The 26901-nt window shown below is 38.8% G+C and overlaps 2 protein-coding genes across 2 annotated transcripts in view; one reads left to right on the top strand and one right to left on the bottom strand.

The window, feature by feature from the left end:
- Positions 1-1340: 1340 nt before the first annotated feature.
- Positions 1341-3652, bottom strand: mnx1 (motor neuron and pancreas homeobox 1). The gene is made up of 3 exons (XM_059327302.1): positions 3163-3652; positions 2210-2370; positions 1341-1746 (listed from the first exon to the last, which is right to left on the bottom strand). Exons 1-3 carry the CDS (start codon positions 3650-3652, stop codon positions 1459-1461), a joined length of 939 nt encoding a protein of 312 aa, XP_059183285.1. The 3' UTR covers positions 1341-1458.
- Positions 3653-9709: 6057 nt separating this feature from the next.
- The window catches only part of ube3c (ubiquitin protein ligase E3C), a 33910-nt gene continuing 16718 nt past the window's right edge, over positions 9710-26901 (top strand). The window contains exons 1-16 of the mRNA XM_059326897.1: positions 9710-9860; positions 10447-10557; positions 10731-10784; positions 11134-11208; positions 12323-12469; positions 12580-12695; positions 12822-12979; positions 13896-14049; positions 15504-15724; positions 15879-16030; positions 16695-16882; positions 19726-19812; positions 19898-20055; positions 20861-21087; positions 24813-24917; positions 25636-25723. Coding sequence (XP_059182880.1) covers positions 10492-10557; positions 10731-10784; positions 11134-11208; positions 12323-12469; positions 12580-12695; positions 12822-12979; positions 13896-14049; positions 15504-15724; positions 15879-16030; positions 16695-16882; positions 19726-19812; positions 19898-20055; positions 20861-21087; positions 24813-24917; positions 25636-25723 — 1996 coding nt within the window. The 5' untranslated portion in view covers positions 9710-9860; positions 10447-10491. The remainder of the gene's footprint in view (positions 9861-10446; positions 10558-10730; positions 10785-11133; positions 11209-12322; positions 12470-12579; positions 12696-12821; positions 12980-13895; positions 14050-15503; positions 15725-15878; positions 16031-16694; positions 16883-19725; positions 19813-19897; positions 20056-20860; positions 21088-24812; positions 24918-25635; positions 25724-26901) is intronic.

Here is a 26901-nt window from a genome sequence, read left to right as displayed (position 1 = left end):
TCTGTTTGGGTTTGACCCTCAGCTGAACTTTGATTTAGTCTGCTAACGCAAAAGCAAACAGCTGAAGATAACCAGCAAATCACTGAGTAGTCCTGTTACAAATGACACATAATCAGTCAACCCTGCTATAGGTTAACGCTAATATCCTGTGCGTTATTAAACCAGTCATATTGCCTATTTATGTTAATAATTCAAAAAATATTAAAGTAAAGACCAGGCTTATATCAACATATTAGTTAATACCACATCCTAAATAAATAGATGTTTTGTTTGGGTAGGGAAATTATGCTTTTGTTTGCATTTGAGGAAGTCTATTCTTATATTCTGGAGCCCATAAGACAATTTACATACAGTATATGTTGTTTAAATACAATTCGTTATCGTTGTTACGTTATTTCTTATTTAAAACCAACAAGAAAGTCTCATGATCTTTTAATTCTCAACTGAAGTCCATGCAAAAAAATTACAAAATAAGAGTCTATATTATATATTTGGACACAAAACATGAATTCTATGGGTAAGTAGCAAGTTATTTAAATCTGCTTTTATCAATCTTAAGCGCCAAACAATTTAAATGTGTTGCGAGTTCATTAGGATAAATAAGTTTCCAATGATTTCAGCTCTGAAAATAGTGTCTGAGCAGCCAAGTTGTCGCTCAACAAGCCGTTTAAAGGGTTTATTAATGCGAGCCCATTGCTAGTGTGGTGTGAAATGTTTCCTCCGTCTGCCTGCCTACTCGCTGTTTGCTCTCACTGCACGTTTGCACAGATCCGACAGCGCTATTAACAGTAATTCCCATGACCCGACCTGTCAGAGCAAGGAGAAAAACACGAGCCTCTGTTCGCATCCGCGCTGAAACGCTGCGAGTCAATCGTAAATCAGGGGACTATATTTTTAAAAACCACACGGCTTCCGCCAAAACGCCATCTGAGTTTTATATAAAAACATTTTATTTCACATTGTTTGCACCAAGGGAGACGCTAAACAATAATTTAGCATGCACTGGGATGACCGTTTTATAAATACAGTATAGAAAAATAAACATAACATTTTTTTCAGCGTGATATGGCACACTACGGAACACCACAAGGAACAAAATAAGGCTAAAATTAGACAAATGACAGCGGAATATTTTACTGAATTTTGGGCTATTGCCATCAGAGCAGGGAAGTCCTGAGACAGTTTACAGCGTTTGCATATAAACCATGCAACATGTCACAGTTTACCTATAGAGTGCTCACTGATGCTCCTATTATAAAACACCTGCTTTATTGCTTGTTTATGACACCAAGATCATCTATTCTTGACCTAAATTTTATTCTTTTCATGACAAAAAAATGCTCATTAATTCCATGGAGGTGATTTAGAGGGTTGGATTACATGCAACTGCATTTTTATAGCGAAACCCCCCACAGTCATTATAAATTGAGAGATCGCCACCTTCGCCCTGCTTCAGTTTCAAGGCTGCGGACTTATGTCACTGGTGTGATTCCTCTCGTCGTCCGAGGAGCAGTCTGACGAGTTGTACAGGAAATTATCGCCCTCGTCGTCGTCACTGTCTCTGAAGTCTCTTATTCTGCCGTTTTTTGAGTCTGTCTTGCTGTTATAGTCCGACTGTTCGAGTCCGTCAGATTTCTCCTGGCCGCCCTTGTTGCCTTTCTGCTTCTCGGCCTCCTGGGCGGCCTGCTCTTTGGCCTTCTTACTCCTCTTCCACTTCATGCGTCTATTCTGGAACCAGATTTTAACCTGAGAAGAGGAAAATAATTTAATGAAAGTGCTTTAGACGTATAAAAAAACAGAAGAGGAGAAGGCTACCTGTGCGTAGTCATGCGTAAAGTTTGCGTAAAGGTCACCAATTCACCTGACATTGACCTCTGCGTCTATATATTTCAATCCCTTATGTCAAATACAAATAAAATGAGATGACATAATTGCCCATGCAGGTTGTTTCTTCATTATTATGATTTTTTTATTATTATTATCATTTTTTGTATTACAATATTTTTGGGGTGGAGACCATAGGAGAGATAGGAAAACTTCTTCTGGACAATGACAAACATTTCCTCATAATTTCTCAATTATTTTCAGAAAATGAAACCAGTCTTTAAAAAAATAACCTTTTGTGCCTTAAAAAATGCCCTTTTTCACGTAAACTAAAACGGAAACAATGATTTTAAAAAATGAGTCATCAATATTAGAAAAATCTTACCTGAGTTTCTGTCAGCATGAGGGAGGTAGCCACTTCAAAGCGCTTCGGTCGTGACAGGTACTTATTCAGTTTGAATTGATGCTCCAGCTCCAGCAGCTGCTGACTTGTGAATGCAGTTCTCGGTCTTCTGCACTTGCCAAGCAAGTTAGACTGAGCCTGAGCTGCAAAAACAAAAAAAACAAATACCATACACCTTAAGAATATACTTTATTTTCACGAATTTCTGGCAAAATAAAAATATAAAGTAAGATATTATTGTGCAAAACCAGCAGCCTTTATATGACTGATAATACAATAATCAGATTGTAATGCTGTGAGGGGAACTCGGTCCGAAATTGACAGCCCTCTGTTGTTATGCTGTAATAACATATAATCCTCTACATTTCCGTGCTCCCTGCTCAAGCAACAAGGTCACCCACTTATGAATATGTCCATAGAGAAGTTATTTGCCACTCCGTTTTGAACAAATCTGTTAAAACGAGCAGAAACAAAAAGGCAGTATCTGGTGAGCAAATAGCATGTCGACTGTGGGTTTCACACTACTCTGCGACTTTCCCACTGTCCATTATCTGTCCATTTTAGTTCCTCCTAGAAAAACCATCACTCTATGACAGCCTCTTTATCCAGACGATCATAATATGTGAGCGAAATAGTGCGCAATAAATCTCAGATTTTATTTTTTAAGCAAAGTGAATTATGTCATGCCTTTTCCTGGCTGTAGTGTAGTCTGTAGTGCAAGAACACATGTTGGAGCAGCATCTTAAGCTAACATTATTGTTATTTTTAGATATTTTTTTATATTTATTATCAACATTTTAGACTTTTTGGGTACTATCAAACATGTTTAGATCAGCCTTATATGCTTGATATACATAACCAAAATGCTTTAGAATATTTTAATTTTTTTGGAGTAAAAGGGCAGAAAATGACTGTGCTAATAAACAGCTACTTACAATTAAAGTCAGACATTTTGGGCAGCATCATCCCGGCTGTGGAGACCCGCAGCCAGTGGTCCAGCTGAAAGGTGCTGGCTGTCAGTTTGATGGGATCACTGTGGTGGTGATGGGAGCCGTGTGGGTAGGAGTAGGACAGGGCAGGGTGTTGGCCTGTGAGGGCAGCTGCGGAGTAGGTGTACATGGGATGCCCGTAGAGAGCCTGTGCGGGGATCCCTGCTGTACTCTGCGGATGTAATCCAACCATGCTGTGCGGACTGTTGAGGAAACCCGGTTTCGGAATCAAGCCGCAGTTGGAAATCCTCGGAGGAGACGGCGTCTCGGTGCGTAAAGACTCGGCGCCTGTGGTCAGCTCTGGGGCTGCCACGCTCCCAGACGACGGGATGGAGGCGGAGGACAGGGAAGTCACAAGCGCCAGGGGAGAGGTCTGTACCTTGGGTGTATCGACTGCTAGAAGCGCGTCAATGCGAAAGTTTTTAGATTTCTCCATTTGGGCCCACCGGTGCGCGTCCGTGCCGCCTCTGCTGCTGTAAACGAAGGAGAAGTCACTGCCGATTTCCCACCTCTCAAAAGTTATGATGCGGTCCGGAGTGTGAGAGAGGAGCTCCGTGTGACACTTAATCCCTGTCAGATGGAGGCGATTGGTGCAGCCGGCTGCAGGGGGCTGTCCCAAGCCACGGAGCTCCCAACAACGCCTCTCTGCTCTAATCACTGTAAAGCAAGATGTTACTCATTTTATATATTTCCATTACAGGAAAATGACGCAAACGATTGAAACAAAACGCAAGTTTTTGGACCAAATATAAATGGATGGATTTTTTTTGCCCATAACATAGCCTGTATAATTCACCAACAGTGGGTTTATTATGGTTTCCAAAGTGTCTAAAGAGCTTTATTCGTTGTATGGTTACAGGAAAAGGTGTGCAGTCCATTTTTGGAGATTGGTTTACTGTATGTATACACCACCAGTGTGGCCAAGGTCACGGCAGCAGGTGTATTGATTAAACATCTGCTGCCACAAGCACTCCAAAATGTCCATCATATAAAAATGCTTAATAAATAAGTAAAATAATTAAATTTTACTCTCGTATATTTTCTTGATATGAAATGATGCAATAGCTCCAGGTAATTTCCCTGAATTGTTCATACTGTAAATCCAAAATTCCCTCTCATTTAAATAAGAGTGATGATCTTGGAACTGCCATAGTTCACCTTAGGATAGTTAATTTTTTGTTTAACCTGTAAATCGGGGAAAAAATGTTACTAATAACAAATAGGACATTTTAAATGACAGAACAGGCCGAAAAATGTTGGATGAGAGTTTATTGTAAAACTCAGTGTTCGGTTCTGACATGTAAGGTGCTGCGTAAGGTTACCAGGCGCATCTTCACTTACTGAATTTAGATGGCAAATAAAATATAGCCTTTAAAAAAAAGAAAAAGAAAGAAAGCATGCGTAAAAGTGAACATCTGGAGCCGAAGCACCCTGTGAGGCCAACAGGGAAATTTAAGTAAAAGCCTCCTTCTGTCGCTCTGCAGAGCTGAAGGTGACAGACGCCAGCAAATTGATTAGGTTGAACCCTCACTGCTTCTAACATCATATATCAGCAAAACAAGTTTTGTTTTCAGACTTTTTTCACCCTTTAAAATTAGTTTTTCTCCAATACGTTACGTTTGTGCCCCTGCAATTCTGAAAACAGTGTTGCTGCTTTTCTTATTGAATGAAATATATCATCATATAGGGCAGGTGGATTTTCTTCTTCCCGGAAAAGCTTTAAGTATCCGTCAAAATAAGTCAAATTCAGGCACAATTCTGCAGCAACGAGCTGCAAAAAATGTAGTAATTGAAAGCCCTGAAGTGTGATGAGCAGAGAGATGGAGCTAATAGGCCCGTGGCTCCGGGTGACTTCGGTCTAATAAGCCACTTAAAGTTAATGGAAGAGGAGGTCAAAATGAGAATTATTGACACCCAGTTGCCCTTAACCTGTCTACCAATAAAGCTGATTAGTTTTTGTCAATTCATCAGCTAACCGCGCTCCGGGGACGTTTATTTGCTCGGGGGGAATCAACAAGTCACCGGGTAGTTTTCAAGTAAAGGATCGCCATTTAATTGTGGACCTTGATGATCATGACCAATTACAGAATGATAACGGGGAGATTGATGTGGGTGGGATGTGGGCCTGCATCGAAAAAAAATAGATAGGCTAGAGAGGAAGAGAGACAGATAGAGTCAACTCACTAATATATTTTTATCACCAAACTTATATTTATGTGGGATGCAAATGCTGAAAATTATTAGATGCTCCAATTCATGAAAAACTGTCCTAAATGTTGACGAAATACCTTTTAATGTTATTATAATTTAATATTAGGCAATATTTATTCCATAAATGTATTTCCGGTCACTTTTTGTTTAACCTTTGCTTTTAATTATAATGATGAAAAATAATAATCATTTAAGCACTGTGAGAGCCACGAGAGAGGATGAAGGCAGCATATTATTATTCTGATATTAAGAAAGGGCTAAATAAACATCTTTACCTCTGCACATTAAGCAGAAATGAAAACTGAAGTCTTATTTTGCACTTCCCTCATCAATTAATGGCGTTTTATCAGCTTCGTGCATGATTATTATTATTCTAACAGCCAGACTCTGCGCCGTGTCCCCACCGCGGGTTTAATTTCATTAAGGGCCCCGCATGAATATTTCTATTAAAGCTGCGGTGAAATATGGAGCCATTTAGTATTGGCCTTCACCGATCGCGCAGATTTATCGCTCCTTTTCATCACATCTAGGGGAGAGAAAATTAATAAGGCGCCCAGGATGGAACCGGACCCTAAAACCCTGGTCTTTCCTGAAAGCTGTTAATTTGCTCTGTAATTACTTTCACAATTAACTAAAATACAAATCAAAGTGACAAATCGGTAAAGTTTATATATTAATTACCCTCGGTAAATGTGTTCATTATGAAAAGGCAATTTAAAGAGACCTGCGCTTGCTTTTAATGTCACGTTGCGTTAAATGTGTGAAACTGCTTTTAAAAACATTTGTGGCACATAATCTTTTTTTTTTGTCTGATATCCTATTGGCTGCCCAATTTCTGTCAGAAAACACGAGATATACGAGACTTATTTTTCTGTCAGAAACATCTGGATCTTAAACTCTTTATGAAATTCGATATTGCTGGTTAACTTGTCTCAGACGTGTTATCAATACACTCTGATGGAGAGTATACCTGCGTCTCCTTCAGCATGGTGAGACACAGTGTTATATATTGGCCCGGTCAGATCTTATTGATGAAACCATTTGCCTGCGCCTCATGCTCATGCTTTTAAAGCCTTTATTCGTTCAGCAAATAAAAAGACCGATGATAACAGTCATCAGTTTGTTGACACACAAGAGTAAAGACTGCACCAACAACAACACAAATAACAACATTTATAGTAATGAAAATAAGAATATAATAATACCTATGTATCCCATAAATACCTAGCTATAAAATCTGAATCAGTAGCAAAAAAATTATATCAAGAAAATAAATAAAAAAACACAATAATTATGTAATATATGTATCAAAACTCCATTTTAATTTCTGATTGACTTTACCAATATCAATATTTTTGGATCTTGGACTCTCCTGCAGATTATAGGCAACTGTTTTAATAAAATTCTCACTTTTTAAATCCCTCTGAATGCAACCTTAAACACATAATTCTGAGGAAATGAGGATATACTCATACATTGGAAATTATCAGTCAAAAAATGAATAAATAAAAGCTCAGGAGGGGCATGAAAGTTCGAGTTTATTTTATTTTTTCGGTTTTTGTGAGAGAGACATTCATTTATAGTGGTGGACAGTGTTGTAAAATGTTTCTAATATTTAGTCCACATACAAGTGGTTGAAATAAAACTTGAAAATAGAAATAGGCTTCTTTGTAGAGCTATTGTAGGCTATAATATTTTATTATATGTGAAGCAAATAGTTTGTGTTTTAAAAAAAAAAAGATGATATAGCAAAGTCTTCCCCAGCTGGAAGCGGTCAGTAACACACAGAAACATCCCTTCTACTACTGCTGTGTACATAAATCATCATCATATTATCATATGTATGTGTAATATGTTATATGCTATACTTTCCAGAACACATTAAACACATTAAAATGCATAAAATTCATAATAGATTAAAAAAACTCAGTAATATATAGAAATGAATGAATAAATCTCTCGTGATCACCAGTGATGCCATCATATTATAATAATTCTAATTTTTGAATGCAAAAAACATAACATATTAACAGATAAGAATAAATTGATAATCAGGTGAGGCAAAACTAATATAATAAGAATATAGACTTAATCTGAGACCTCCAGCTGTATGCAGCCTCACCAGGGGTCAAAAGTTTACAAAGATAACTCACTAAAATCAAATCTAACATGAAGGCAAACTTGTTAAGCTTTATAGTTAAGCCTGACTGAAATCCACATTCTAAAGTGAAGTAAATTTTTCTACATCTTAAAGAGGGCATTGAAAACATTGATAAAAACAGTTATGCAGAGTGTGTTTTTCAGTTTACTCTCCTGGACTGAGAAGCAAAACGGTTATGATGAGTATTGCATTTAAAAGAAATGTTCCCTCTTTATAAGGCAGATTGTAAACGGTCCCAATTTGAGCCCTGAGGTACACCAGACTGTGAGGAGATAAAAACACATTAGTCAGTACATTGCAGGAACATCAAATCTTGCAACAGTATACAGTGGCTTATAAGTTTAAATAATCAGAATTGGGTTCATTCTCTTTTCAATAAAAACAACAATTTACATGTGTGGACGGGGTGTGTTTTTTTTCCTCAGGCTAGCGGGCCATTGTTTTTAGGACTGTATTTGACTGGTTAAGTTCTTTATATTTTTTAGATCTGCAGTAATAATGAAGTTCCCATGGTCACCTGATGGGGATATTGCTTGTATTCCACATATAGTTAAGATGAAAAATGAAATGTCTTGTTCATTGATTTGGATTCAGCTCCCCATGATAATGTAAGTATGTTGAGACTTTTCTGAGTCTTCTTAACCATATTAACTAATAAGAAATGTAATAATAATATGTTTTGGCCAACATTGACAACCAGTCCTTGAAATCCTCAGAAAAGTGAAAAAAATGTAATGCCTATATTAATATTGCAATTAAGAGTATGACAATCAAACAATCGATCTATGTGGTATGTTTGAGAGTTTTGTTTTGTCAACTGTTTTATTTATCTTCCTTTATTTTTGTTTTTTTTATTTTTTGGTTATTTTACTGTGTAAGGAGGTTCCTGTGAAACAATTTCTTCCCATTAATAAACAGTCCATCTGCTCATCATCTAACCCTTTCTCGAGTGGGATGTAACTAGGAAGTAAATTTACATGAGTACTGTAACGGTAAGTATGTAAGTACAATTTTAAATAGTTGTACTTTACTTGAGTATTTCCATTTAATGCTATATTATACTTCTACTCCTACTCAACATTTCAGAGACAAACATTGCACTTTTTACTCCACTTCATTTGATAACTTACTTAACTTACTAGTTACTCTGCAGATTTAGATTGGAAACTTCAAATATAATCAACCAATAATCCATGATATATATTTTATAGATTAAACTACCCAACAGTATTTGAAATAAATTAGTGCTACCTGCCCCATTAAAGCAATGAACACAATAACGCATCACTAATTATATTCCCATAATGTATCTGGGACAGATACATTAAATTAAGTAAATGAGACATTCTACATAATTATGGGTAGTTTGACTATATTTAGATGCTAATATTTTTGAATTATTACTGTAATGTAATGTTTTGAATGCAGGACTTTTATTTGTAAGCAAGGCCATCTCTAGAAGTTGAGAAAGCACATTTTAATATACTCCCAAATTAATATACATTACAATTGACAAAATTGTAATGTAATCCTGAGGGATTGCCACTTTATTGTGGTCAGGGGGTTTGCATGCCTCAGTGACCTTAAGAGCTATACCAGCAGGAGCTTAGTCTTCAGGTGGGACACCCAAGTTGGACAGGTCTGAGGGTAGAGGCCTGACAGTGCAATCCACTTCTCCAGGTTGGGGTTGGACACATAGACCCCTTTCAATGAAGAAAGCATCGTTACTATAAGCACAGAGAAAAAAGTGCTGGAACATGATGTGTACACATTTCTGACTGCCCCCTCATAAATGCCTGCCTCGAACCGGCCCTGCTTTTAAGTATTTACTTTAACTTCAAGTAGATACATATTATCCAGCTTTGAGCAGCAGAAGTGTAGTATGTATTGATGGAAAAATCCCTAGGACTGACATAATACACCAACAAACATATATAATTATGTATGCAGTACAAATTAAAAAAAAAAATAGGTCCATAAACAAATAGTTTCAAATGGATTTCCTCTTGATTATTGGAAGTTACTAGTCTCAGAACCTCCTCAATGCATCTAGGTGAGAGGCGGGGTTTAAGCAGCTCAGAACTGATTGACACGGGTTTTGACCAATCATCTTCCGGACATTGCAGGAACCGGATACAGTTAAGTTAGCTGTTCCCCTGTGTTGTGTTGATTTCTAGAGAGAGGAGGAAAAGAAGACTTGACGTTTGGAATAACCTTAACTGCCTTCTCAGTGTAACTGTGCCCGTTTCACTCCTTTAAACAAAAGTCAAAGGTAAACGCTTCTAATTGTCAAATGAGCGCCCTGTAATATGAGCGATGTCAAAGAGGACAAGCGGATAGGAATACACCCCCGTAAAGTTAGCCTCTCTCCAGTGCTTAGCTGCTCGGCTAGCTAGCTGCTAGTGCTAATGTCAACAAAATCATGTTTCTCACAAATGTATGAATCAGTACTGCGACATGTCACCAATAAATGTTTTGTTATGTGGTGTCTCCGTTGCTGCTTGGGGTCAGATAGCGTTAACGGCAGCGTTTAGCTTGTGACAGCTGCTGAGTCATTAGCTAGCTAAGTTAACCGGCTAGCTAACTATTGTTGCAGCCAAACAGAAGCTGTCAGCCGAATAACTGGTTGAAGTTCCGCTCAAAAGGGGACACATTTATGTATGTGGTTGCTTTATTTAGTCATACACATTAAACACCGTACACCCGAGTACTTGCACTTATGGTTAGGAATGAATTGGTCGGGTTTTATTGGTTTTAAATTGGAACCAAAGTCACAAGTTGTCAGGTTTGTTTCGTTTTGTCTCTTGTTTACTTAATTGAGGGTTAAAGGAGAACTTACGTTTCATTTTCTCTTTCAGAAATTCGTGGCAACCTTTGAATCAGTAAATGGGAAAGATCTAACAATGTTTAGCTTTGAGGGAGATTTCAAGACAAGACCCAAGGTATCACTTGGAGGAGCAAGTCGAAAGGTAAGTGACTGTTTCCATGGAAGAGGAATGAATCAGCAACAAAACAGTGACAAGTCTGTTGTTCTTTACAAAACAAAAAGTCACATTTCTCAAATTGTCTGTGTTTAGCTATAATCACAAAGCATGTTATTGTTTGAAGTGTCCTCAGGTTCTCTCCTCGTGTTGTTTTTCAGGAGGAGAAAGCTTCTCTGCTGCACCGCACTCAAGAAGAAAGAAGAAAAAGAGAGGTAACCAAGTTTGTGCACTGCTTTATTAACAAGCCACTTTTAAAAATAAAACTTTGTTTTAAAGGAATTCCTCACCCATACTTGACCATGTAGTGATGGTCATTTTGGGGGTGAAGAATTCCTTTAATACCTGCTTTGTGTGCTTATTCGAAGGATCCATTGATATTGTTTCTACAATTAGAATTATGTCTCTATCAATTTAAGTGAAAATTAATGCAGCCTAATAGAGTAATAATTAAGGTTATAAGTATATAAATATTAAGATTAAGATAATATAGTATAGTATAAGGCTACTCTGGTTTCATGATCGAAGAAGGTGTGTTCTAAAGTTTGTTCTTTTATTACTTAGGATGAAAGAAAACGACTGAAGAATGCAATTATCATTCAGTCCTACATACGTGGCTACCAGGACTTGAAACGACAGGTAAGCCTTCAAGCACGATACAGACCTCTTTTTAAGATTTTATATATAACCGTCAAAGTCAAATATTGAGCGTTGAATCAGAAATGTTGCTGTGTCATTACCCTGTTTTTGTTGTTGTTGTTGAGTCAAACAAAAACTACTGGATAACATGAGGGAATTGTTTTTTAAAGCCTGACTATTGAAAGCCTAATTATGTGTAACATCTGTGAGATGTGCCCACTTGATAACTTCCAATGACCTTGTGTGTCAGCACACATGAAATCCTGTAACATGCAGGTGGCTTATGAATGGTTCTGTCTGTCTCATGGTCTTGTAGATGCTGCACTTTTGTTGACTAAGGCTGCAGTTGAGTCTGTGGGTTAGTGTGTCCAGTTTCAGAAATCTGAATAGGGCCTCTGTTTTAATGCACATCTGTGATTTGGGCATGGAGTGCTAAAACATAAATATTAGGAAGTCAGAGTCTCTGTACAATCATTTGTTGTTAGGTTGATCCTTTTTGTTTTTGTTTTGCCAAATGTGTGGGACTAGTTCATTTGTCAATCAGTGGCAAAATGAAGCATTCGTTCATCTTACTGTCTTTCACTTGGTGACAATATATTCTTCTTCTCTGGTCTTGCATGTCTCTGTTGTCTCTGTAATTTTAGAAATAGCACTTAGTAATCATGATTGGATACAGAGGAAATTGCTTAAGATATGAAATATTTGTCTTTAAATTACGTAAGTAACAGTTTTGGAAAAAAAAAGATTTTTCAGCAAAAGTGGCGAGCAAGTGCCAAGGTAGTTCATTTATTAGAGCTCGAATAGTTAATAAAACACATGATGCTATATGTTTCATAATCACAGCAGAGATGATCCTTTGTTCTCCTTATGCATAGCACATTTCATTGTGTGATCATTTTAAGATACAATTCTGTTTTCTTACTTGTTAAGCCATTGAAAATACAAACTCTGGCCACTTGCCCAAGCAGGCAAGTTAAGGGAAATCTGAATGTTGAACTATTTGTTTACACACAGATGACTTTGCTGTAAATTTGTAGTGTTTGTAATATTATTCAAACAAGTCTGTGCAAACACTGCATTTGCAATATGTGACCCTTTGAACTTTTTCTTCCAGTATGCCATCCAGAGGGCCAGTTTTGACGAGTGCGTCAGCCAGACGCAGGGAGGGGGAGCTCAGCAGGTCTTGGACGGTCCTGGTCTCTGCCTCTTATCAAGACAACTCATATTTTTCTACAGACAGAGTGTGGATGCACATAGATTGGTGAGAATTTGAAATGTCTTTGACGCCCTTCAACTAAAAGTGTATTGATGCTGTTATAGCAAGAGACTTAATGTACATCTTACAAATTGTGTGTTTGTGTGTTCATAAAGATATGGTTGTGCCAGAACCTGGTGAAGCACAACACTCAGTTTGTGAAGCTGTTGGTGGGCCCGCAGAGACAGACATGTATGTTTCAGATCAAGAGGATCTTGGGCTTCTGCTGCAGGTACAGTACTTAAAATCCAATTAATTCATTCATATTTTTAGCTACTGGATGCATGAAAATGTAAAAGAAATTAAGCAGAAGAAAGCTCAAGTTGTTGTGATCATCTCCCTCTTTTTGTCTCATCAGACTTCTACAGAACTGCACAGATGACAATTTAAATGTGACAGTTCCCATGCGGATGCTAGACATCTTTTCTTCAGAGAAAACCTATCTTCCCGTTATTCCAGATGCTAACTATGTAGCTTCATTACTCGAGCAGATTTTGCACTATATGGTACAGACAGGTAAGTCGTTATTGTCTTGGCCCTGATTGAGGAAATGTTTAATTTATTGGTGTTGAGTCTGCTGTCAGTTTTGTGTCATTTTTCAAAAAAGCAGTATTAAATGACCTTATTCCTGCGTGTACTGTTGCAGTGTGACTTATCATATATTTTATTACAATACCAGTCTAACACTGGTATGATCATATGCATCAAAGGTTTAACATATGAAAATACTAAAATATATATTGTATATTGTGGCAGAGGGTACAAATATTGATATTATTTAAAAGCCACACTACCCAGCCCTAATGCACTGTGGCAGAGACACAATCAAACCTTTTTAGACCTAATTGTTAAACATTAAGGGTTGTATAGAGATGGTGAATACGGGTCACTATCAATTGATCTGAAGTGTGTTTGACTACTTGTATCTGCTCATGGGCAGTTCCCACTCTGACTGGCACCTGAGTATATACAGTGCTGAGCACAGGTCAAGTACACCTCATAGTGTTTACGTTTTCCCAGAAGTCTGACTCATTTCAAGAGCACTGTTTTGAAATGATTTGTAGCACAAAACATATTGTTTAATTTTCAGCACTATGTCAACTGCAGTCAGACGTCTTAAAGTCTAATTAACTATACAAACTGGCACACCCTGTGTTTACAGATAACATGTCAATAATGTGCAGGTTTATCTTTGCTTCTCTTTTTAAATTCTCATTATATATAAGACTTTATCTGATGGTGGTTTTAAGAGCAACTTATATCTCGTGTGACACCAAGAAAATTCTTATTCTACATTTGTAATACAAATGGGAACCGTAACTGCTTACTGCGTTTTTCAGTGTGTATAATTATAGTAGTAGATGTTTTATGAAATTAACTGATGTCTTAATATCCCTTTGAGTCTTAATTTCTCTCTGCACTTTCTCTACAGGATACTACAGGTCGCTGTATATTCTTGTGAATCACAGGCTCCCTTGTAGTCTGGAGTACAGTGATGCTCCCTCTATCCCTATGGCAAGCACACTGTTGGAGCACATCCTCAAACCTCTGCACTTTAACTACTCCTCCTGCACAACAGGCGCAAGGTACAGCACCAGACTGAAGTAACTGTTAGATCAGGGTCTCTACACGGTTTTATTTTATTTTTTTCCATTTTCAGGGCATACATGGATCAGCAGTTTAGTTTCTTAATTTCAGTACCTATTTCCAGATTATTCAAAATAAAATAAATACAATAATGGTAAATGTACATAGGTAAATAGCTGGTACTGGTACATGGAGAGATATAGAGTAATAACTAATAAGAAAGTGTTAAAAATTAATTAAAAATTAATAATAAACACCAACAATAATAAGTAAAAAAAAAAAAATTTAAAAATAAAAATAAAGTTCTTAAAATTATGCAACAACAATAATAATGATACTTAATAATAATAAAAATAATAATAGTAATAAAAAACCGAATTAAAAACAGTTAATTCCAAAATAAGTAAAAAAAGACCTAATAAATCAAGAAACATAAAGAAAAAAAAATACTAGTAAAAGATTAAAGAGAAAATTAACAATACCATACTTTTTAAGAATTGTATTGTTTGATATAATGGTATGGTAAAATTTTAATAGTATACCCTGATTAATTATATATATTTAAATAAATAATTATTCCAAAGTTTAGCAGTAGACTATATCCGAGGTATTCATTCATGTGTCACTCTTACTTAAGGTCATTTCAGAGGCGTCTGCTGGACCAGTTGCTCCAGAAAAAAGCACTTAAAACTGAATTTAAGATTAACAGAACTAACTGCAAAGACTGTCATAGCTGGTACACCTTCTGCTGAAAGGTCCATAAGCAACACACTTTTGGTTAGTTCTTTGTGCTTTGCAGTGCTGCTGACCTTGCTGTGTGACCTTCCTCTGGATGATTACTGGAAATTTCCCCTTTTGACGATATAAGTATCGCATAATAGTGTAATAAGAATTTACTGATACGCTTAAATTTAGCGATGTTTGCCGACCTCCCAAATTGCTTCTTTTCGGTACAGAGAAAAGTGAATGGTATTATAGCAAGAAAGGAAAGCCTTTCTTCCGAGTGCATTCTTTAAAAATCATCCATTAAACTGATCAGACAAACTACAGCAGTTTTTTGTCCCCTCCAGTCAGCGGTGAAGCAGTAATTGCTTCGGAGACCAATTTACAACGAGCCATAAAAGGCCCCCAGACTCGCCCGCTCGCCAGAGTGCAGAATATCAGGCTGTTTGCCCTCAGTTTCAGACATTCTTAATAACAAACGACAGGCGACTTCTTTTCTTCTTTGAAGAAAAGCAAGGCGGGAGTGAGAGAAACTTGTGTACACACTGACTCTAACAGCTAATTATCTGACTTGGCCCACCAGATGTGTGTGACTGGGCCACACAAAGCAGCTCTGTTTGGAGACACAATATTGGAGCACTCACACAGCAGAAAAAGTATTTTCATTCTTTTTTTTTTTTTTACATATCATACAATATGTTAACTTGTCTGTCTGTCTGTCGTCTTACAGGCAGTTTGTTTTTGCAGCCTTCACTGAGGAGTTTATCTCTGCGCCGTTCACCGAGCAGATCTTTCACTTCTTTATTCCGGCACTGTCGGATGTCCGTCTCTCATTCCCGTTCGAGGCCTTCCTGAGCTCCCTCCAGGCCACCATCGGCTCGTCCTCAGCTGCACAGAGCCAGGCGCCGTGGGTGTTTTACTTCGTCCTCTCTGCAGGGGAGAACTGCTTAGGTGGGTGGCACAGTTAAGAGCAGCGCACACAGCTCAGTGTTTGTACTGCACACTCCATATATGTGGCTCATGTGGAGGATAAACTCTTAGACGGATTTATAGAGATGAAGATATGACGGTGTAAACAGTAATGGTGATGGCTGTGTGTTGGCAGGCTCACTATCAGAGGAGGGTCTCCTGCTGTACCTCCGGGCTCTGCAGACGCTCCTGCCGCTGCTGCCGGTGTCGGAGGGCAGCAGCAGGCCTGAAGTTACCAGCGACTCAGAGGACGACGACGACACTGGCATCCATCCCCCACCCAAGCAGGTATGACACATACACACAGACATATACCAACACACAAAATGGTAATGGGTCACCAAGATTAGAAGCAGTAAGTTGAGTTCTGTTCATAGATATTTAGCATCAGGGATACTGTGATCCATTCTGGTCTGGGTCAGATGGTAGTCAAGAAGTTTTGTGTTGGAGTTACAGCCTCATAATAACTTAATCTAATTTATCCATAAGAAGCGTTTGCTCCAGATTGACTGCTTTTGCCTGATGGATGAGGTTGGGGGTGAGGATTTGATGTAAATGATAAATATTAATATGAATTCAAGCAACAATCGCTCAGATTTTATTTAAATAAATGTCTGTTAAGTCACTTTTTATTGCAGAATGAGGTAACACAATGGTGACTAAGCCTATAGCCTGCTGATGAAAGCCTTTAAATTTACAGTATTATAAACTGGGTGACTGTGGCAACAGTCCCAGGAAAAAACAACAAGCGCCACACAGTTGGTAACCATTTTTTTCCATTACCCAGCAGAAACACACCTGCAATTGCATAGATGCGATAACTTTAACAAAATCCCAATAATAAACCAAAATGTTATTTCTTTACTCTGTCACAAATACTTATTAATGCATCAATGCAGCATTACTCTTGTTTTTCCCGATCTTTCAACCCACGTGTTTCCTTCTCTATCAGGATGACAGCAGAATCTCTGTGCAGCTGATCACGGAGGAGTGTGTCCACAAGCTGGACACTAAGCATCAGACTAATGCCCTGCTGAACCTGGTGTGGAGGGATTCGGCCAGCGAGGAGGTTTTCACCATGATGGCATCCATCTGTCACACACTCATGGTTCAGCATCGCCTCATGGTGCCAAAAGTCAGGTACGGTAATACACAAACCTGATGAGACCCTGAAAACCCTCACAGAACAACACGTGTTTTTAAGAGATTGAATAATATACTGGTGGAATTTAAAATATAATAAATATAACCATGGTGCTCCTCACAGTGAAGCAGGTGTTTCTGAGACAAAACGCAACATGAAAACAAATTTCAAGCACTTTATTTCATTTTTATTTCATATCATAACATTTTAACACGTCTTGTCAAGATCCGCCTTGCGTTCAGAGAGCTTGTTTACACACCTACCTGATTGAGAGGAAAACTGTGTCTTTATGTGTTTCCGCGCTGTAAGCAGTAATGTAAATAACGGTGAAGTGAGGCAGGCAGTTATCAGTGGTCCGCGCCCACTGGCATTTACAACCGGCAAAGGAAGCAGGGATGTCAGGGAAGCTGTCAGTTCTGGATGAGGGCAATTACCCCTTCTCAGGTTGATTACATTAGGGCCAGGATGTCAGAGGTGGTGTGTGTGTGTGTGGGGTGGGGTAGATGGTGCATTGACTGACGGGAGGTGATCCAGACTGAGCTTCGTGGATGGTCAACCTGCTCTAGTTAATTATTAGTGGAGCCAGTTGATTTAAATGTGTGGGTGGGGATGTTGATGTATAAAGATTCATATCACGTTTGCATCATTTTGTTACTTCTTTTGAAGCCCTGGCATACCCAAAACTAAAAGAATTAACATAAATTAGCTTCCTCTGTAATAAAAAAACTGGACACATGCAGTCCAATGGTCAACTAGTTATTTTGAAGTATTGCTTACAAATGGCTGCAAAGTATTTAGAGGAATTTCAGCGTATATCCAGCATTCCCCCTTAATTTTTTACGGCTTCCTCCTTCTCTTCGCTTTTACCATAAATCCTGCCCTTCGTCTTCCATCATTATTGGATATCTGTACAAAATAATTAGCTCACTGAGAAAGATTAATCACCGCAGGAGTGGACGGGATAGCTTTACAAGAGGCTAAGGGGAGCAAATTGCATCCCTGCCTTGATTTACTGCTCTTACAGCAAAAAAAAGAGAGGCTGGCCGGTCGTCCAGCCAGCCAGGCACACTGCCTTTTTAATAAATATGTAAAATGTCTCATGAAATGAATTTTTTAGGACAACTTAAAAGGTGTACAATGACTCGGGACCAAAATGGATTTTTGATGGGTTTGCTAATTGTACTTAAGCCCAGGTTTGTTCAAGTGGGTATGCTGTAATTTCACTTTAATTGTTCAGTGTTGGATATTTGGTGTAATTTCACTTTGATAGTTTGGTTTCACCCAAAGTAGCACTCGGTTGCTAACGGGGCTCGCTCTGATGAAAGTGAGTGCAGATGAGCTTTGGTCCTTCATTTACTTTTGAATGGTTGCTGTGATTTTTGTGTTGTCATGAGATAATGATGTTGAGCACAGAAGTCTACAAAACAAATTTGTATTAAGGTGGGAACTCGCTCGTTTAATCTTTTTGGTATCAAATCTGACGCGAGCATGGCTGTCGTTGTGTTTTTTCTGCTGAAAAGAGATTCTTTCATTACCGCAAAATGAAATGATCCGGGCGTGATTCATCAAGCTGCTTTTCACACACACACACACACACACACACACACACACACACACACACACACACACACACACACAACCCCTTTTGATGTCTTGACTTTGTTTATTAGTGGTTCATTCCATGATTGAAATGGGGGTTTGGGTTCTCCTGGGCCGTAAATCAGCATGTCAGCTGGCATTTAGTGCTTTGTTTCCCATTTCAATCAAACACCCGCATCACTTGTTATGAGCCCACAGCACTACTCCTCGCTGACAGATGGTGTGTGCTCGGCACCAACCATTTTTCAAGCCGTACCGAGGGTTGTCTGACACTCTGCTCCCAATATTCATTTCCATTTTGGGAGTTGTGAATGGGTTTTGGTAGATTGAATGGTGGAATGGGAATTTGAGCGTTGACATTGAGATGAGAGTATTCAGCAAATCTAGAATTCCCTTTTTCTTGACCTACTTTCTTCTCTCTTTTTCTGTTATTTTCTCCCCTGACCTTTACTCCTCTCCTCTACTGAAAACACATGATGCTGCCCTATTAAAGGCAAGCATCCTTATAGGTGTCAGCACTGTCACTCTTAAACAAGGTCCTATTATATGCAGGGCACTTTGTTTTACCTTTTAGCTTACTTACCACTTTATTGTCACCTGTACTTACCCTCTGTGTGAAAAGCCATGCAATTTAGGAGTACACACACACACACACACTTGAACAAAGAGCAGCTTCACACCTTGGTGCCACAGCCCGTTGAGTGCAGAGCGACTATAGCGAGGTATGTGGGCCCTCCTCTGTGTTATCATGTAATTCACTGAGAGTGTGGAAGCATGCTGGTGCTGCGGGGTCACAGCGAGGGCCAGGCTTCCCCTCCTCCTCCGTCCTCCATTGTCTTGCTCCCCTGGCCATTAAGTTAAATGGGGCTCCAGCAGGAAGCCAGAGGGCTGTTTATGACCCGAGCTGGGTACCCTCGCCAGCAACTAGTTTACTAATGGAAGGTGCCTCGCCTAAATAAAGCTTAATGGCTCATTTAATCTCTTTTTCAGCCCTCGCAAGGTATAAAAGGGGAGAGAAAGGCCAAGAATATTCTTTTTCCCCCTTTTACTTGTGTCCTTTGGTTAACAGGGCAAATTTAACAATCCCAACACAGCAGACAGATCGACGCAAAGTAATTTTACTGTTCTTCACACTGATTGTGTCATCTGATTAAAATAGCTCTTTAACTCATGTCGTCTCGTCTACATTTATCAAAATAAATGTCATTAATGTGTTTCTCTGCTTCTTTGTTCTCTGCAGACTTTTGTACAGTTTAGCTTTCAACGCACGTTTCCTGAGGCATCTCTGGCACCTGATAACTTCCATGACAACAAAAATGATCACTGGGTGAGATAAATCAAAACTGATTATTGGCAAATATATCTTTTTATACATATGTTATGTGGCTCATACTTTCTGTCTATCCCTTCAGCTCCATGGTGCCGCTGCTACAGCTGATCTCCCGAGGTTCTCCCATGTCGTTCGAGGACTCAAACCGCATCATTCCCCTCTTCTATCTCTTCAGCTCTCTCTTCAGCCACTCGCTTATCTCCGTGCACGACAGCGAGTTTTTTGGTCACGAATTGGAAGGTAATTATCATTGTATTTTTAAATCCTTGATGGTGCTGGGAAAAAAACGTGTGATGATGAACACTTATGCTAAGAAAAACTAACTAAATCAAAGCTAAAAAATAGTGACTTTTTCATCAAAATAACACTGACATTTTGCCAAAAGTACACTAACCAGACCCTATAAAAACATTAAATTCTGTGCTCCCCAGCACAACTGGGAAGCCATTAAATATTTTGCTTACACCCAACAGTCATGTGTAAAAAAAATTTTTTTTAAATCAGCTTTATTTGTACAGGTAACAATTGTGGGCCCTTGTGAATATGTTGTCTATGAATTGCATTTTTCCACAATTTTTGTAAAATAAATTATCAAAGCAATGATTTAGTTTTTTATTTTATTATGATTTATAGCATTGTAACTGTGGTATAGTGCACAACAGAAAGTTATCCCTTCTTCCAGCAGTGAGTGTGCTGTTTCCTTTGAGTTGCAGGCCTTAAATATTGCAGTGAAAAACAAGGTCACAGTGAGTAAAATGTTACAGGAGCAAAAAAAATCTGCTTGGGTTCAGAGGGTTAATAAAATGTCTCTGAACTGTCCTTGCTGCATGCTCAAGCTTTTCATTCCTTTTTTTAGTCACACGTCCCTCTGGAGGTCTTGTGGACACACTCATCCATCATCTGGAATTTCCCTCATTTGGTGGTTTTAGCGAAAACAATACGGTCATTGTCAGTTGTTTTCAGAAGTCACACGCTGTCTTGCCGCCATGTAAATGTGAAAATCAATATCTGTAAAAGACAATTAGTGCATTCCACCTCTCAACAGGTCAGACTCAGTCCTCCATGATGCCCTTCACACTGTCAGAGCTGGTGACTCTGTCTCGCTGTCTGAGGGACGCGTGCCTGGGAATCATCAAGCTGGCCTACCCTGAGACCAAAACAGAGCACCGCGAGGAGTACATGGCTGCCTTCCGCAGCGTGGGTGTGAAGACAAACACTGTGGTTCAGCAGCGGATCCAGGCTGAGCAGAAACGCTGGGTACAGCTCTTCAAGGTGAGATGTGTAAAGCTACCTACATGTTGCAGCTAAATGTGCCTAATTTTTTTAGATTTGACATATAACTGCTGTTTGATAATCACACTTAGCATACATACACTGAATTAATTTGCCTTCAATCCAATCTGGACATGGACATAAAGTAAAACTAATTGCCATGCATGTAACACGATGGTTCAAGTTCCCCGCACAGCAACACAGAAATTAGCAATCTATTGTGACAGCGCCACACAAACACACAGTGCGTTTACATGCACAGTTTAGTCGAGCTATGCTTAAAAATCGATATTGGCGTCTAATAGGACTTCTGTCCTTGTCCCAGTTTACATGCAACTGAGAAAATCGAATAACTGACGGGAACGCGTCCTCCTCCTCAACACTGGCTGGCGATATGCGTTGTTTCAGCGGGTTAATATGGCCCCCTTTCCGGTTGACCACATTTCAACACTACTGACTGCTCTACTCTGGGTGTCCTAATCGGAGTTGGAGAACTCCAACATCAGTCAGACTAACACGTTTACAAGCACTTCAGTTGTCCAGTTATAGCCAGATTAAGGTAATAATTCCGTTTTTTCAAGTGTCATGTAAACGTACTGACACACACACACACACAGTTGTTACCAACTTGGTGACTTTCAAGTCAAGTTTAGAGACGTTTCAGACCCTGTTAGTGTCTCTATTTCTACAAAGCAACTGACGACAAATTTGGGGTTTCAAAGGGGAAAAAGTGAGAATTATATTTAAACGTATTCTCACCACTGGAGTAAGAATTTATGTAATGCACACACTTTTACATTAATTTAAATTGAAATTGATTCATGAATAGTTTTGTTTAGATAAGTGGATAAATACATAGTTATGAATGGAAATCTCTATAATAGGCCTTCATACACAGAATAGAGTAATATTGCAAATATGGCGCGACAAAATTGCTTACTTGATTCAGACATGGAAATGTGTCAGTGCTGTTAAGACTGAAGTATCAAAAAACAACAACAAAAATAATGTGGGAAATTTGGTGGGAGGGGTCAGTAGGCTGCGCTGAGCGTTTGTGTGTGTGTGTGTACATACTCAAACTTCAACTCACGTCAACTCAAACACACAATGACTTCCAGTTCGCACACTTTTGAGTAGTGAAATAAGTATCCGTCTGGTTCATTGACCTCCATCTTGTAGCAAAATGCCAAAAATGTGCATGTAACCTTTCCTAAAAAAGATTGCAGATTGTCTCATGCAGTCAGTCACAGGACAAACAATGTCAACCCTGCTTCCAACTCTACCTGCCATTGTTTTAAGAGTGTTTAAATGTTGTTTTAACTCATGACAATTATCCAAGATTTGTTTCATTCTTTACCGTTGACACATAAGATCGTAAATCAGGATATGTGACACATTAACATTTGGGATTATCCTTGTGTAGCCTCTCTGTTCACTGAAGCACAGGGGCCTAATGTCCTGTCTGTGTTAGTGGAAATCAAGCATGTATGCATGAGCAGGCAAAGACAAGGTGGCGTGCTGCCATGGAGGTCATCCTTTGGTTATTTACCCAGAAGAAATGAGGCAGGAAAAAGCATTAACTTCATTCTCCTTGGCTCTTTTTCTCATTCCGCATCCCCTTTTCATTTCGCCCTTTTCCTTCCCTCCATTCTCTATCAAGGAAACACTAATTAAGAGACTTTGTTCTTGGCTGTGAGTCTTTGACAGAAGGATTTAAAAGTGAACACCGCTGTTCCGTGAAAGGTGGCAAATACGCGAAGAGCACATCGGGAATTTTCATAAAAGATCTGCTCAAAGGCCTCTTGTCAGCTAAAACGACCCATTAAAGAAGTGGGGAGCAGAGGAAATGCATTTTCCAAATTGAATGGTGGGATTTACAGTCGGTTTAACGCTGCTGACCCCTAACACGCTAATGTTTGGTTCGTGTCATCAGCCGTCCCTCCCCATCTTTTATCACCTCCATTGTCGAGCTATCTATTTAATTGAAAGAAGTTAATTGAATGAAAATGATCAACTAAGCTTGTATTAATATTGCTAATGGAACTTTCTTCTTGGCCATGTTTGGAGAACGATGTCACGCTGGAGTTTGGGAAAGGCCCATTAAGGCTTGCACTTAACCCGATGGGCTAATTAAGGAATGCTTATTCATTCCCAGAGTCAGGGGGTAGGCCTGCTCCAAACCCATTGCCACACGCCTTTTACAGCATTTTGCACTTGCCATTATTGCAGACTCCGGTTGCCTTCGCAGTGATTGGCCGAGATTGATCGTCGCTCTATGAAAATGATGTGCTTTAGAAAAGAACATTTCGATTGAAATAATCTAGCCTCGGTATTATATGGAAATGGACTGGCTGTAACTGTTATGGCAGACGTAACAGCTCCCTTAACGAACTTTCATGCAATGACATGCACGAGGTTATGCAGCGGATGTCTGGCGGCGGCGAGCCATAGCAACAGCAGAGCCAATTATGTCCAGTCGAAGGAGGCTGAGATCTAAAAGTTTGCCACTTTGAAGTCTTTGGTCTCCGTCCTGGACTGAAACCTTGCTGGGAAACATCGATATTCAGATAGACATGGTTTCTCAACACAAAAAATATTTCTTGATGTAGAATATGCATGAAAATCAATTTCTGCCAGTTTGGGGGAAAAAAACAAGATTAAAACTTAGCCATGCAATTGGAAAAAAGATCCTATAAATCATTGTAATGATAAGAATTGATTAATTTCTCAAAATAATAAAATACGTAATCAGAATAATGACAACTTCTGAAAATAATGACTTACTTTCTCAAAATAATGACTTTGTACCTCAAAATTATTGTGACTCGTGACTCTGCAAGTCATTATAATAAAAAAACGTATAGAATAAAATAATGACCAGGTATCTCATAATAACAACATATTGTCTTAAAATAATGAGCAAGAAGCTTTTCAGACATTTACTTGGGAAACAAAGTCATCAGAAATGGGCCTCCATAGATTATTTCACAGATCTGAATATTTGTTTCTATTTTTAAAGCACATGCAAGTGAAAAGATGTTCAGATGAAAGGAAAACTGATCACCTCACACTACAGATTGTCAGTTAAGCCTACGTTAACTGTCACATGAAATAGCTCTCTGAATGCTACAAAGTCACAACACTACTTAAAAGTGAAATATCACTGTAACCCTGAGCCTTCTGCCGGCCAGTAGAGAACCACGCTTGTACTCGCAGTGCTGTGAACCAACGATGCGTTGTCTTTTGCATTCTCTGTCCGATGGCTGATGTCAGCAGACCTCGCCAGTAATTAACAGGGCTGGACATTGAGGGACGGCACAGGTCGTTTTTCTTTTATACTCCCTATAAATGGCTCACTAATGGCTGAATTCTCAAATTGCTTTTTTTCCCCTCTGTAAGCGAAGGCACCTCATGCTGTTGAACAGAAAAGCCTCTTCATCAGTGTTGTGTTCTCTACTCTGAAAAGTACATTTCTTTATCTTACAATGAGGGGAATTTTGGGTGTTTTTGGAATTTAATGAGTGTGTGTGTGTGTGTGTGTGTGTGTGTGTGTGTGTGTGTGTGTGTGTGTGTGTGTGTGTGTGTGTGTGTGTGTGTGTGTGTGTGTGTGTGTGTGTGTGTGTGTGTGTGTGTGTGTGTGTGTGTGTGTGTGTGTGTGTGTGTGTGTGTGTGTGTGTGTGTGTGTGTGTGTGTGTGTGTGTGTGTGTGTTTGATCTACTACGCAGGTCATCACTAACTTGGTGAAGATGGTGAAAGCTCGCGACATCAGACGACCCTTCTGCCCAGCAGGTCACTGGCTCTCTGGGGAGGTCAACATCCGCGCAGATAAGGTACTTGAATATCATCACAGCTGTTAAGATTATGTAACTATTCATTGTGATATTATGTCAGATTTTAGCCTTATTGTGAAATGAAATGTCTATGAATAAAACCCCTGATTATCTGGAGATATATTCACAAAGCTCCCTGATAGGACTTGATCGCAGTGAATGCTCAAAGAACTCAAGAGAAGAACTCAAATTATGACTTTCCTTTTGATTTTGCCATAAAAATAAGATCAAATCCAAGTCAGAATAAAGGTTTTTTATAGCTGTGAAGGCAGGTGAACAACTGTATAGAGGAGGGATGCAAATTATACTTTTTTAAAGCAGAAATTAAAACTGTAAGAAAGACAAGACATCCATGCACTTTGTATCAGTGGTTTATTGCCAAGTTGGCAAACATATTAGAAGAAATAAAAATAAAATAAAAGTACTGCAACTGTCAAGAACATATTATATATTATTACATGTATTTTAGAACAATAATACAATTATAATTAAAATATGAAAAGGATACAAAATGCTGTTAAAATCATGTACAATATAATGGTTTTAGAATGTGAAAGCTGTAGAGTTGTGTGCAACAAAATTTGCAAAAAATATTAAAACAATATTTAAAAGAAGGGTGCTGTCTTCTTGTTTCTGGGAGCTTTTGCTACCTCAAATCTAGGCCAAAGGTGTTGGAAGGGGCTTTATCTTTAACACTAACTGCCTCTTTTTTCTCCAGGTCACCCAGCTGTACGTCCCCTCTGCAAGACACGTGTGGAGAACGCGAAGGATGGGCCGCATCGGGCCGCTTCAGTCCACACTTGATGGTAATCTGTTAAATGTTTATTGTTGATACAAACTCACTTTTTGATCTTAATTTACAAAAAAAATACAATCTCAAAGCTCTCCTTTTTTTCTCACTCCGGCAGCACCTATAGACATAGTGGGGATTAGGCCCAGATAGGAGAAAAAAAATAATGAGAGGAGGACTTTTTTTTTTTTTTTTTTTTTCAGAAAAAAGTCGAAATACTGACAAATTCCACTTTTTGAGTTAAGCCAAGTTAGATGTAATAAAATGAGCAATAACCACAATATTTAAAGTTGTAGTAGTACTAAAATCACCCTAATTTATGTACATTTTTTAGACATATCCAAAAGTTGACTTTATTCTTGACATTTCGACTTTATTCTCAAAGTGCATAAAGATGTTTTTTAAACTCCTCCCATCCTGTGTTTTGGGGCCTAACTTTCATTTTGAAGTCTCATTGTCTGTAGTCATTGTTTTCCTTGTTCAGTCAAAGTAACCACGTTACTGGCAAAGCTGGCAGGGAAAAAAACCATACCCTGCTTCACACACAAGTGCGTTGGAGAGCAAGTCTGTTGCAGTAGCTTCGCCTCCTCCTTTCAGGTCGACCAACCACTGCTGGTGGAAAACATGATTTTGTGATTTTTCCTGGAAGTGTCGCCACAGACATCCAGATCATAACACTTTGGGCTAGGGCTCAATCACTTTTGTGTTCCTTCACCCCGTGATAGATAGGGACATAACATTGAAAATGGTCGAGATTATTACTTTAATTCTTGAAAATGCAAGTCTTTAAGTAGAGCAATACTACTTGAAAGTAAAATTTTTTGTATTTGTGTGGTAAAAATTAGCACAACTATGGCGTTAAAAACATTTAAAAACATTTGACATTCATCATGCCCCTTAAAAAGTAGAGGGCAATTATCTGTAACATCGAATAGTCTTGAACAGCTCGATTGTTATTCAAAATGGTGTACTGGTGCACAGCACGGTGCTTCTCTGCTGGCAATGCATGAAATGTAGAATGGTATACAGTAATGCTTGTGTCAGCTTGATAAAGAGCCCAGGAAATCATCCTAATTGCTGTCCAAAGTCACCTTCTCCATGTTTGCTTTTCATACTCTATGGAGCTGTGCATTGATGTTATTTCCCAGAAGAAGTGCAAGAAGTCATCTCGCTAGTTTCGATCCATAGTATATG

Source organism: Centropristis striata, chromosome 23 (genome assembly GCF_030273125.1).
Source record: "Centropristis striata isolate RG_2023a ecotype Rhode Island chromosome 23, C.striata_1.0, whole genome shotgun sequence".
Lineage (NCBI taxonomy): Eukaryota > Metazoa > Chordata > Actinopteri > Perciformes > Serranidae > Centropristis > Centropristis striata.
The sequence above is the reverse complement of the archived record's forward strand: the minus strand, read 5'-3'. Positions and strand labels throughout refer to the sequence as shown.

Bases quoted from the DNA above. Each gene is read 5' to 3' on its own strand.
- mnx1 (XM_059327302.1), bottom strand. From the start codon at position 3,652: ATGGAGAAATCTAAAAACTTTCGCATTGACGCGCTTCTAGCAGTCGAT. The intron at 2,371-3,162 runs GTAAGTAGCTGT...TTGTTTTTGCAG, and splicing joins CAAAATGTCTGACTTTAATT to CTCAGGCTCAGTCTAACTTG. The intron at 1,747-2,209 runs GTAAGATTTTTC...TCCTCTTCTCAG, and splicing joins TCATGCTGACAGAAACTCAG to GTTAAAATCTGGTTCCAGAA.